This window comes from Nipponia nippon, unplaced genomic scaffold, assembly GCF_047370975.1.
Source record: "Nipponia nippon isolate SJK-2023a ecotype South Korea unplaced genomic scaffold, ASM4737097v1 scaffold_20, whole genome shotgun sequence".
Lineage (NCBI taxonomy): Eukaryota > Metazoa > Chordata > Aves > Pelecaniformes > Threskiornithidae > Nipponia > Nipponia nippon.
The window spans coordinates 9,243,916-9,257,506 of NW_028262337.1; the positions used below are offsets into that span (position 1 = coordinate 9,243,916).

Consider the following 13,591-nt stretch of genomic DNA (forward strand, 5'->3'; position numbering starts at 1 on the left):
GAGCAACAGCTACACCACAAAGAATGTATGTTCAGGTCAAAACCAGGAATGAAAATCTTCAGCATTCCCACTGTTGCAATGTTTCATAATTTGGCCTTTAATGAGGCCACAGTGTTGGCTTTAAAAAGTGCATATTTTAGAAAAGTCAAAAAATGAAAATAAACCTGGTAGTTGAAAAAAATGCCAGTAACAAAATTGTCCTCAATCTGCAATGGGTATAATCCATCCTAAAAAAACATATCAGGTATTAAAGCCTGTTGAGGATTCCATAATGAATACTAAGCTTTTCCCTGTTTTTCATCTCTATTGTAGAAAATTCCAAGTTGCTTTAATTGTTCAAAGATTTTCCTCTCACTTAGGCAGTGATTTAGGAATGTTTGGAATTTTCTCTGACAGCCTCTGTACTAAAACTTTAAAAAAATCCACTCTTCATTTTCAAATAACAAATGGTGACATTTGACAATGGTTTCTGATGCTCTTGTAGTGCTAGAAGTACTTTAGAAACGCAATACTGCTTCCACATTCATTCATAATTTTTCACTCAAAGATGCAAATCTATTCTACACATTTGAAAACTGATGAGCTCATGCAGAAAACTTTCAGAGAAAAAAAGAAAATATTATTTTGGACTCATCTTGATAGCGTCTTTCAAACAAAGGTCTCAGAAGACCTCACAAAAACAAACATTTCTCCTTTTTTTATCAGATGAGAAGCTTAGGCTTCAGCTGGTCTCACAGTAATAGGAAAGCTAGAAACAATCCTGAGTACTTAGGCTCACACTCCAGGATCTATCAATGTTTATGCTGCTTTACTTTAAAAACACTAAATAATGCTGACTGAATTTTCTTTAAAAAGCTAAAACATGTCAATAAAAGTTTGCAATATATTTAACAAAAACAGTTCTGTGGCAAGTTATGTCGTTTTCCCACCATATTTGTAGATTAAAAAAGAAAAAAACTTAAGCTTCATTAACATCGAACATAGCTATCGGGAAGTAAAAAAAGCAAAAATAGAAAAAAACAAAACACAGAAACCCACTGTAATTAACCCCAAAATATTGATTACAAAAACAGGGAATTAGGTTTTAAATTACAACTGAAAACAAATCCAGATGTGTGTAGACATGGAGTTCACAGGTATGGTACCCAAGTTTTCCTAAGTCAGTCCTCTAAAGATGTTAAGTGGGGGTGAAGGTGGAGAGTGAGCAGAGAACACAAACAGAAAAAGATCTCAAAACGCAACAGAAAGCTACTTATGTAAGGTGCAACTATGAGAATATTTTGACGTGAAGCATTATGTGCTGGTTTTTTTCTTACTATTTTACCATCGTCATTTAATGTATATACAAGCATTTTTTCATTTTCCAGCTGTCCAAGGAATTAGTCAATAGGACCCCCTGGGAAACCTCCCTCAGGGACAAGGGAGCAGAACAGAGCTGGCAGATCTTTAAGGATGCTTTCCATAGAGCACAAGAGCTCTCGATCCCCACATGTAAGAAATCAGGAAAGGACCAAGAGACTGGCATGGGTGAGTCAAGACCTGCTGGTCAAACTAAAGGGCAAGACAGAAATGCACAGGCAATGGAAGCAAGGGCAGGTATCCTGGGAAGAGTATAGGGATGCTGCTCGGTTGTGTAGGGATGGAGTCAGGAAGGCCAAGGCACAGCTGGAGATGAACTTGGCAAGGGACACAATGAATAATAAAAAGGGCTTCTACAGGTACGTCAGCCAGAAAAGGCAGGTCAAAGAAAGTGTACCCCTCCTGATGAACATGGCCGGCAAACTGGTAACAACAGACAAGGAGAAGGCTGAGGTGCTCAACAACTTTTTTGCCTCAGTCCTCACTGGCAACCTCTCTTCCCACACCTCTCGAATTGATGGACCGCAAGACAGGGACGGGGGGAGCAAAGTTCCTCCCACTGTAAGAGAAGGTCAGGTTTGTGACCACCTGAGGAACCTGAACATACATAAGTCTATGGGTCCCGATGAGATGCATCCCAGAATCCTGAGGGAATTGGCTGATGCAGTTGCCAAGCCACTCGCCATGATATTTGAAAAGTCCTGGCAGCCAGGTGAAGTCCCTGGGGACTGGAAAAAGGGAAACACTGCACCCATTTTTAAAATGGGTAGAAAGGAGGACCATGGAGCAGATCCTCCTAGAAGCTATGCTAAGGCACATGGAGGACAGGGAGGCGATTCAAGACAGCCAGCATGGCTTCACCAAGGGCAAGCCCTGCCTGACCAACCTACTGGCCTTCTATGATGGAGTGACTACATCAATGGATGAGGGAAGAGCTACAGATGTCATCTGTCTGGACTTTTGTAAGGCCTTTGACACGATCCCCCACAATATCCTTCTTTCTAAACTGGAGAGGTATGGATTTGATGGGTGGACTGTTTGGTGGATGAGGAATTGGCTGGATGGTTGCATCCAGAGGGTAATGGTCAATGGCTCAATGTCCAAACGAAGATCGATGACAAGTGGTGTCCCTCGGGGCCCATATTGGGACCAGTGCTGTTGAATATCTTCATCAATGACATAGACAGTGGGATCAAGTGCACCCTCAGCACGTTTGCAGATGACACCAAACTCAGTCGTGCAGTGGAAACACCTGAGGGACAAGATGCCATCCAGAGGGACCTGGACAAGCTGGAGAAATGGGCCTGTGTGAACCTCAGGAGGTTCAACAAGGACAAGTGCAAGGTCCTGCACATGGGTCAGGGCAATCCCTGGTATCAATACCGGCTGGGGGATGAAGGGATTGAGAGCAGCCCTGAGGAAAAGGACTTGGGGGTACTGGTGGATGAAAAGCTGGACATGAGCTGGCAATGTGCACTCACAGCCCAGAAAGCCAACCGTCTCCTGGGCTGCATCAGAAGAAGTGTGGCCAGCAGGTCGAGGGAGGTGATTCTGCCCCTCTACTCTGCTCTGGTGAGACCCCACCTGGAGTGCTGCATCCAGCTCTGGGGTCCTCAGCACAGGAAGGACATGGACCTGTTGGAGCGGGTCCAGAGGAGGGACAAAAAAAGTGATCAGAGGGATGGAACACCTCTCCTATGAAGAAGATTTGGGGTTATTGAGCCCGGGGAGACTTTATTGCAGCCTTTCCATACTCAAAGGGGGCTTATAAGAAAGATGAGGACAGACTTTTCAGCAGGGCCTGCTGCGATAGGACAAGGGGTAATAGTTTTAAATTAAAAGAGAGAAGATTCAGACTAGATACAAAGAAGGAATTTTTTTACAACGATGGTGGTGAAACACTGGAACGGGTTGCCCAGAGAGGTGGTACATGCCCCATCCCTGGAAACATTCAAGGCCAGGTTGGATGGGGCCTGAGCAACCTGATCTAGTTGAAGATGTCCTTGCTCATTGCAGGGGGGTTGGACTAGATGACCTTTAAAGGTCCCTTCCAACCCAAACCATTCTATGATTCTATTTTAGAATACACCGACTGTAAAAGTCTGGCACAAGTAAAACCACTATGAAAGGCAGCATATAGTAGAGCCATCCCTAAATCTGCCACTCTGCAGCTTTCATATGTCAACTTCTGTTGTTTCTCAATCCTATCCAAACACAGCATTCTGCAACATAACCCAGTGGCCTCAAATCCTATTGAAGCAATTGGAATTTGACAGTGGTCAGCTTCTTACCAAGGCCTCAATGATTTCAGCATATTTAATAAAATATAGTTAACTTGGTGACAATACAGACATGAAATACTAATTTAACTTTTTTTTATTTTTTAAACATTCTATTGCTTAACCTCTTAAAATCTAATTTAGGTTATGAAAATCTATCCCATGTTCTTATCTGAATCTCCCTGCCTCTACAATTCTTCTCTTTTATTAGCCACCATAATTCTGCTATCTACTATGAAGTAGTCCATCACTTGCTCAACCCAATCAATTCTGATCATCCTTTCATCAAATTCTCCCCCCCACTTCCTATCAATTATTGCAATTTTTCTCAGAAAGGTCAGAAATTACACTCCCCTTGTCTGTATCAACACTTCAAAATCCTGACCACTTCCCTGATACAGAACACTTACATGATAAATTTAGGTCTAGATTACAGTAGGGGAAATTTGCCAGACCATGAATAGTGGCACAGCTGCACAAGCAGATTCCTCCCAGCATATTATACTGGCAAAACTGTTCTGAAGGTAAAGATAAAACCAGTCTCCAGACAAAGTAAATCATATACTGCCAAAAGGCAGCTACAGGTTTGTTATGACTGCATTTTCAAACACAACATTGGACTGCTCAAAACTTCCAAAACCAGTCAAATGCCCCAAAGATTACCATAAACCTGGCTTTAGTCCTAGGGTCTGAAAGCTGTGAAACTAAAAATTAATATTTGATTTTACTTTTTAGATATTCTGGGGATGCTTGGGATGCCATGACACTTTGGGATAAAGCTGCAACAATGCTCAGAAAATGAGTTTAAAAGGTTTTGGTACCCATGAGAAGAACATTAAAATAGCACATCATCTGGACAAGTAAGCCCTTGCAGTTTTGGGGGAGAGCAAATTTTTTCAGAAATTTTCACGGAGTAGAAGTAGTGTGCAACAGTAAAAGGAGAAACTGAGATGATTGAGCATGATAGTAGGCTCCAGCTTGTAAAAAGCAGTGCTTTAGTATTTCAATAATTAAGGACTTCAGGATGTGACAGATGAAAGCTCAGGAAACACACAGGAGCTTCCAAGAACAAAGGCAGCATCAAATATGCAAAGGGAATACATGCTAAAGATTATTGCATGTTTCACAAAAAATGCATGCAAGATGCATAGTTCTGATTGACCTGTGATCCATACGATAGATACCATCAGAATGACTGAATGCAACCTGACAAAACTAGCTGCCACTGCTTCATCCTCCCTTGGAGGAGAAACACTTCCTAGCATTAATCTAGAAGATAATATCTGACAGAGGCCAATATCCTTTCTTTTTCTAGGGATATAATAATGGTAAAAATTGCGTCATCCTACATTTCATAATCCTTCCACTTATTTCAAGAGGCTTAAGTGACAGCTTCCCCTACAAAATGAACATATATTAGTACTCTTATTTTACAATCACTTAGCAGGCAGTAATAGTTAGGAGACTTGTTTTGCAATATTAGAAGCACATAGATGGAATAATGCTTCCAAACTAAAACAGAAGTTACATACAGAAAGTCTGCCATTCCCTAAACACCGTTAATGGAAACACTCAGGAAAAACTGTCTCCCAAGTATGGGCCTTTGTAGACAATCTGTACTGTAAGTTTAGTCAGTTGGTGCCAGTAAAAGTTACAACCTCCAAAAGAAGCTGAAATAAGTTACATCACTGAAGAGTGATCTTGTTTTATTTTAGATTAATATGTGTGAGCCTGCCCTGTGCACTGAATCTCATGGAATACAGCTGTCCAGGACTGAACTTTTAAGAATAAGGTATTTCTGAGATATAAACAAATGACGAGATTAGAACATTCTTCTAGTATGTAAAAAACCCATTATTTTAGCGCTCTAAAATAACTTGTCAGATTTACTCTATGCTGTCCTCAAGAAGTAAGTTTTCAGCTTCAGTTTAAGCAAGTGAAAATCATGTCAAAGAGTACTTGAAAAGTGTATTTGTGGAAGTTAAAACTGCTTTACAAGGAAAATATCTCTCAATCAAAACTATATAATCCTTCCCATAAGGCACCTGTAAATCACATATTTGACTATTATGGAATAGTGTTAACCCACTGAACCAAAAGCCAGTATCAAAACACCACAAACCTCTGTAAATGAAAAAGATGTGGACTCCAGTTCCAAATGTATTACTAATCATAATACTAACACATTTATTGCCTGTCAAGTCTCCTCAAATGAGATGGAACACTTACTAAACATTGAGCAGTAATACTTAGTCACTCTACCATGCTTTCCAGTTGGGGAACGAAGTACATTTATAGCACATTTAGAGGAAGCAAGTGCTCATTACTACCGCTGTACACAACACAGGCATAAAACACTCCCAGTGTCTCAGGTTTTGAAAGACACTATACTCTCGACCTGAATCTGAAAAAAAAAGTAAAACTAATTTTCAGCAGGGCACACTGCATCATCCAAAAGGGGGATTCCCATTGCTACATTGTCCACTGTGTGTCCACATGTGAATCAAGCAAGATTTTAAAATACATCTTAAGTTATAATTTTCTAAAAGGAATGACACTCGTACTCATTTACCTGAGACTCCACAGTGAATGTGATCATAGAGATGCTGCTGGTGCATGGTAGATTTTTTGTATATAACATGAGGATGACCGTTCTCATAATCAAAGTTACTAGAATCTTCTGTTATATTCCTTAAAGGTTCAATAAAATACTCTTCATCTTCTGTAGCAATGACTCCATGCTTAAAGAAGAAAATAAGAAAATAAAAACTTGCAAAAAAGCAATATTAAACTCCTATTAAAAAGCTTAACTTTAAAAAAAAAAACATTTGACTATCATCTATCTCTGTGAAGAAATCCACAACTATAAGCCAACACAGAAAACAATGCATGAGCCAGCTCTCCCCCACTGATTTTAGTGGGAGCAGGAGTAAGCACCTATAAGCAATGCAATGAGAAAAGAATAAAAATATCATTGCCCTGTTTCTGGAGGTCTTTCCCATCATTTTTGGTGGATGTGGTTTAGAAAGCAAGAGATATTCTTAGTATATGACAACTAATCTCTTCACAGAGATGTTCCAAAACTACATGATTCATATCCATTAAAAGTGACGCCAAGCCAAAATGGCATTGCTCAAACAGTGAGACCAATATCCCTCTATGATGCCATACCGATAGATGCTTAAAGCCACGTACTGCATCAAAGAAAAACAGGACTAATTTTAGAACATATATTCAGGGAAACCATTCAGCATTTTACATCCAGATGCTTAATTCCAAAACTGAGCTACTTATGAAAATCAAATTATTAACTTAGGATACACTATCTACAAAGCATTGATTCCTTAAAAGGTCTTGCCACAAATCTGGCAAATCCAAGTTATTGCACACTGTGCACTAGACCTCACTCTCTATAACGAATGAACATTTTTTTTCCTCATACTGCAGTGCAGAATAGTAGATATTCTATTCTCCTAACTTTCACATTTGTGAACTCAGCTTCTTCCAAACAGGAAGTGGTTTATGGAATTAAGGGGAGATTTCAGGCCAACTATGCAATTTCCTGAACCTTCAGCAATTAAAACTGAACTTTAGCAGAAAATCCAGTTTTGGGATCCTTTTGGATACAGAAATATTGGAGAATAAGCCCTGACAGACTCCTACACCTATATTTGCTAGATAAAAAATTCTGGTATCTGTATCTAGAAAATTCTAAATATATGAACTTTCTACACCAGGAGAAAGAGTTGCTCATCACGTATGAGACTGGAAGCAGGAACTTCTGCATTCATATCCTGATTTGATGAATCACAAATTTCTATCGCACCTTTGATCTGTAAAGCAAGTACTATGCAGGTGCCTTTTTTTAAAGGGGCTATTTTTTCCCTCCATTGAGACCTCTATGATCAATCAGCCATAAGACCACTTACTCCATATCTGCTCTAAATATCCTAAAGCTGTTTCTAAGATCAGGGCTTGCCATTGTACTCTTGGTGAAAGCTCTCATCCTCCTGCTGGTTTGTACATCAAATGCCTGCTGCTCTTCACTCCTGGAATAACTGGATTTCAGTAACAACATAAAACTTACGAAATAAAAAATCCTGTATAACACATCAGAATGAGCAGTGTTTTCCAAATATAACCCTATTATAAATTTTTTAAATATATGTATGAGCACATTGCAGCTTTCAATTACACATTCCTTACATAGTGACTATAGCAGTAAGTGTTCCTCTTCAGCAGTATTTTTCATTATTAACTCAATTATTTACTCAAGAAGGTAACATCAGGGTCTACATTCACCTGGAAGATGCTGGTAACAAATTCCTCTTACAATGCCTTCTTGTCACTTGGAGTCTAAGATTTTACTAGAAAATAAATCATTTACTGGTACACTGCTGCTTTAAATAGTATTGAAAATATAAACCAAATTGTAACTGGGTTTGCCAGATGTGCAGAAAGAACCTTGACATTCTGGACTGCATCCAGTCTGGATGTCAGACATCTGGGTTCAAGTGAATCCTGAGCCATTATAAGCTCTGGTATTATGTTCCCACAGGAAAAGAGTCCTGCAGGGTGGTTCTGGCCAACACCATCAGGCTGTCCGCTTCACGCCAAGCCTGAGGAGACAGAGGTATCATCCAACCTGTGGCTCTGTCTCTGCAACAGAGCAGGTCTTAACCTAAGCCTGATTACTCCAGAGCATATATCCTTCATGTCTGTAGCCAAGTCCAGCCAGGCTAACAAGTCTAAGCATGAATGAGACATTTATATCAGATACTGAAACTGATAGTTTTAAGCAGTGAGATGACCTCAGTGGGAGTGAGTCAATTCAGATGCCATAATCCACACTTAACTGTAGCATTAATTCTCTACACAAATTGCATATTTGCAGGAGCAAATATGCAAAAACTATTATGAATGTCTGCAAACTATGATCACAGTTCCTTCAGATACCAGCAGTGAAAAAGCTTAGGAGAGAATCACTAATATTTCCTATGCCTAGCTGACATCTGACCTCATCTGCCCAAACACTACGGTGGTTTAAGAGAGGAGAGATTTTAATAACAGTTGAGGAACTGCAAATACATTTTAACTTACACCTACCACCAGGAAGTCAGAACATGTATGTGGTCAGTTGCTGCGGCTAAGCCAAGTGATTTGATAAACGCTGGAAATGCAATTGCCCTGCATATGCCCTTCACATAAGCCCAGCATAGTTGTACCATTTTAAACCTAACATACTAATTTTGCTTGCAAACAAAACTGTTCTTCCAATATTAAACTGATGAAAGTGGTCTTGTCGAATTGCAGTGCCTGATTTTTAAGAAGCACTCTGAATTCTGTACATAAAAAGTATTTATGTCAGTGACAAGCAGCATTTATTCTGAGTTTAGAAAATTCATGTGGCTAGAGATACTTCCATTGTATGTGCATTCAGCAATACCTGATTAATAAATCGTAGGAATTATGCTATTATATCCAAACCAACATTCTAAATGCCATTTTGGGCTTATAATCTACTATTTGAGCAAAAGACAATTTCAGTTGAAAAAGCAGATTGTAATAATGACATTTTAAAGAATTAAAAGGAATTTTTTTTTCGTTTTGCTGTTGTATTTGAACACTTTGTAAATTAAACTTCTGCTCCAAAGCAAAAGAAATATCATTAAGACATAAGAATGACCAGCAAAAGGTTTTGAGAAAATGCCGTGAATTTAAGAAACAAGCTGAATGCCCCAAGTAAGTTACTACAAGCAACATTCCCAAGATTATTATATAAAACAGATTGTTTGAGGTCCTGTGTTATCCAGTCCCACTACAGACTGCCAGCTCCTGCTAACATATATAAGGTCTGGATCCAGCAGTTTGACATGCTCAGACAAATCTGTGAATCCACATGGAGTTCCCCTGAATTTGTGAAAAGGAATCTTTTTCTGTCAGGCTGTCCAGCTGGGGCATTAACCTCCCTCAGATGGGGGGTGCCCATCAGTCACAGAAGCAAACTGAATTATGGATGACAAGTAAGCGCATGCCTTTTCCACACAGTACTATTGTTTTACATTTTTTCCATGTCTTGAACCTTCCTGGACTTCACACTTTCTCCATGTTTAATATAAAGTAGTAGTAATGGAAACTTCTGAAAATGTGTCAGTGTTGTTTAGTTTGTCTACAGCTGGCTATACACTTCAGTGTGGTTTTATGACTGAGGAAAAAGATTGCATTTGGTTACTGTGTTCTTAAAGATGAAAAAACAGTGATCTGGCCTAAGACAGTATATCATGGAATCTAACAAGACCCCTTAAAACTAAGACAGGTACAGCTTATATATAATTTTCTGAATACTAAGTCCACACTGCAAATACATATTAGTACCAAAGAGAACTCCAAAAACGCTGATCTAGAACACTAAATCCTTTTCAATATAATTTCTGATCTTTATAAATTATTTTATAAATTGAACATGAATTTACATACAATTCAAAAATACCATACTATATGCAATTTATAATCTATGAAAGTAGATGCATTCTTTATGGTGGAATCAGCTTTCAAATGAGCTCATTTAAGAATACAAATAATTTATACATACATGAATTTAGGAATACATGAAACAAACATGAAGTCTTCCAGAAAAATAATTCCTCCTTTAACCAAGTAAGGTGATGCTTTTAGCCACAGCCTACTTCTTGTGCTTTCTTTATCTGTTTGGATGGAGACATCTGTGCTACCCAGCACAACACCCACCTGGTGTATGGAACTTCACATGCCATGGAATACCTGACCTTTTACATTAAACATTTCCTTGGAACCAAAGCAGCCTCAAAATGTGATTTAACCTCTCATTCACTTTCCTAATAATAATCACTTTCTACACATTTTAAACTATTTCCCACTACTGGACTTTTCAGCTTAAAATGAGAAAACCTGCTACTGTAGAAAACTTGTTTGAGCACTCGGTTAAGAGCTTTGACACCTGGCAGAGGACAGAGGTGGGTCAGAATGCAAGAAGTTTGGTTTCTGCTTGATTCCACTACTACGAGCTCCAGAACTTTTCTTCTTCAAGACTTGTTCTCCTCAGAAATAGACAAAATTATTTGCCTTGAGGTAAAGTTCTCCCTTCAGCCAGTCTACCACTGTTTCTTCTCTTCTTTCCTTCAGTACAACATAGTCAGCTTACACAATGCCTCAGCCTTGTTGCCTTGCACCCAACACCCAAAGGCCTCAAAATGCTGCTCATTGCAGGCTCTTTCATGAGAAGGCCAAACCTCCAATCCATCCATAAATGTAACATCCACTAAAGTAAATATGAGTTTGGAAGCCAGCAAGCCTGCCGGACAAGACCTTCAATTTCCTCACATGCCTGCTCACTGGATTATAGAGCTTTCCTCATAACTCCAGACAATTTATAGCATAAACAGGGCCCAGCAGATGGAAACTGCTGGAATGAAACTTCAGTAAGTAGCAGCCTGTAATTCTGGGGCACTTGGTAATGAGAAATATAGAGGGAGAGGCTGAAACAGGAAACAGTGACAGGAAAATGAACTGACTGCTCATCACTTTTATTATGATGAAACTGAGAGAAAGCCCTCCTTGCACTACAACTCATCTTAGATACTGCAAGTGCTCTTCAAAGTCTACATACAACTTACGTTCATTAGATCATGGTCTCACCTGACCACCCTGAATAAGTAAACAGAACAACTCAAAACATTCACTAAGAGGAAGAAATTTGACTCATTCAGCAATACTGAAGCCTAACAGGACAACTGGAATAAATGGAATGCTTAAATTTTGTTCGTGAGCAACAATGACTGTTAAAGATTACTACTTGCTTTAGTGTTAAACTTAAAATGACTAACTTTGAGACAGATGTTAATCAAGGACTATGCAGAATGTGACTGGCAGTCTCTTACAGACCAACAACCAGACTGGAAAATACAATGAATGCCTTAAGCACGACATATTCTGAACTATCACTAATTCTAAAACAAGTAATATTGTCTTCAATATTCACTGCCAGTTGCTTTATTAAACATGTTCTAACCAGCAGCTGTATAACAAAATATTTGTCAGTAGGAATCATCATTTAAAAATAACTCCACGATGGATTTATCTGAATGGAGTGGTAACTCCCATACTCAGTACTCTGGAAGGCCCTGCCAACGCTGGATGACAGATGAGCTTCTGTACAGTAGAGGATGATAGTGTGTCGAGCCTACCGCTGCACCCCTCTGCAGGATTCCTGCCTCTCTGATAAAGAGCCTTGTGTCACCCCTGCTGCTGCTTCTGGAGCATGACAGGAGCCTCACACGCTTGTGACTAGGCCTTTCTAGGAGATGCAGGGGACACCTGACACTTGCAGTCCCAAGTAAGAGGCATGACCATGAAGAACTCAAGAGTACCAGTTGTGGTGCACCCAGAGACTGGATTAAGGCTGCCTTAATACCTGGAAGAAACACGTAAGAGCTGACGACAACTAAAAGCACTGATGATGACAATTTAACTGGGAAGCACTTCACACTAAAGTTAACTTACAAACACTAAGTTAACATACTGACACCTAGAACCACACAAGAGCAGGCGGCTTCACTCCAGCAAAACAGCAAGGCTGAGGGCAGAGGCAAAACACACAGCAATGGGAATGCTAACTGTAACCTCAGAGTGTGAGGCACAGAAGCAAAAAGAAGATTCTGCTTCACCACAATACCCTCCATGCTGCTAAATTCACTGAAGAAAAGAAGTGCCATGAGGAGCGAGAGATGGGAAAAGCTGATAGGAAAACGTGGGCTTTTTCCTGCTTCATCCCACTCTTGTTTTCCTAACATGAAAGGAAAACAAGAGTCAGCTAAGGCAAGAGCAGGCATTCTTGGCTCACTCCCTGGCCGAGGTCAAAGAGGAACTGAAATGGGAGCACCATGGCACTGACTGCAGGCTCCAAGGGGGCCAACCAGTCCATGCCTCAACTGGCAGAAACTCTGGAGATACAGGGGCATGCAGCCTCTTTTAAAGAAGCGAGTCCCAAAAGTGGGGATTTGGTCTCCATAGTATTTTTAGCTGAAAAGAGCTCAAAAGCAAAATGATTGAGTATATTAGTTTAAGAGGTTAAATAACTGCGACAAAAAAAGTTACTATATGGGAACTGCAAAACCAAAGTGAAAATTGTACTAAATTCAGACCTATCCACTACAAGTCTGCCTTACTCAGACTGTGATACCACACTCAATGGAACACCATTTTAACTAAATTTCTTTGAAAGTGTTCACTTAGCCCTGGAAATCCCCATTAAATTCCTTTTCCTCAAGAGTACGTCGAAATGTTAACCTAGACTGTATTGGGATATCACAAGTAGCTGGGTATAATGCAACCTATCTAGGTCTCAAGCAGCTGGTTTTTGTTTGTAAATAACATCCCAAGATGCATTATTCAATAGCACTTCCAAGGACAAATAGGAATTAGTTTAGCAAGTCTGCGTAATCTTTTTTTTTCCTTAGCGATTAGTTAGATCTGTCTATTCCTAACAAGATTGACCAGTGTTCTACCATAATTAAAACCAGAATGAATACCCATAATACATACAGATATTTTTACTAGAAAAATTACTGGTTCTTGATTTAGTATTTCCTAGTCATGCCCTTCTGTTGTAGTATTTTGTTACTCAATAGTCTGTTTTTTAATTTTTTGCATTCGTTTTCTAATTTCTGTTGGGAGTAAAAGAAGCTTTTTCCCATGCAAGTACTACCATCATGTGATCACGAGATCAACAGCGGAAGAGAAGATGAGAATAAAAGAGATGACCATTTATAATCCTACTTTTAAATGCAACTGTGTACAATTGTAAACAAAATTTTAAAAAGGTAAATAATTACTTTCCGATGCTGCTGCTTGCACGGGATCTACTTTCCCCTTTGAATTTATAGCAATGATGACTTCTACACCAAGCAATTCCTCTT

At 39.4% G+C, this 13,591-nt stretch overlaps 1 protein-coding gene across 2 annotated transcripts in view; it reads right to left on the reverse strand.

Annotated features, from left to right (window-relative positions):
* Positions 1–13,591, reverse strand: part of ADAMTS6 (ADAM metallopeptidase with thrombospondin type 1 motif 6) — a 157,239-nt gene that overhangs the window by 136,350 nt on the left and 7,298 nt on the right. For both annotated transcript variants that reach the window (XM_087759851.1, XM_087759850.1), the window contains exon 4: positions 6,211–6,379. In XM_087759851.1, the coding sequence (XP_087615977.1) occupies positions 6,211–6,379 (169 nt within the window). The remainder of the gene's footprint in view (positions 1–6,210; positions 6,380–13,591) is intronic.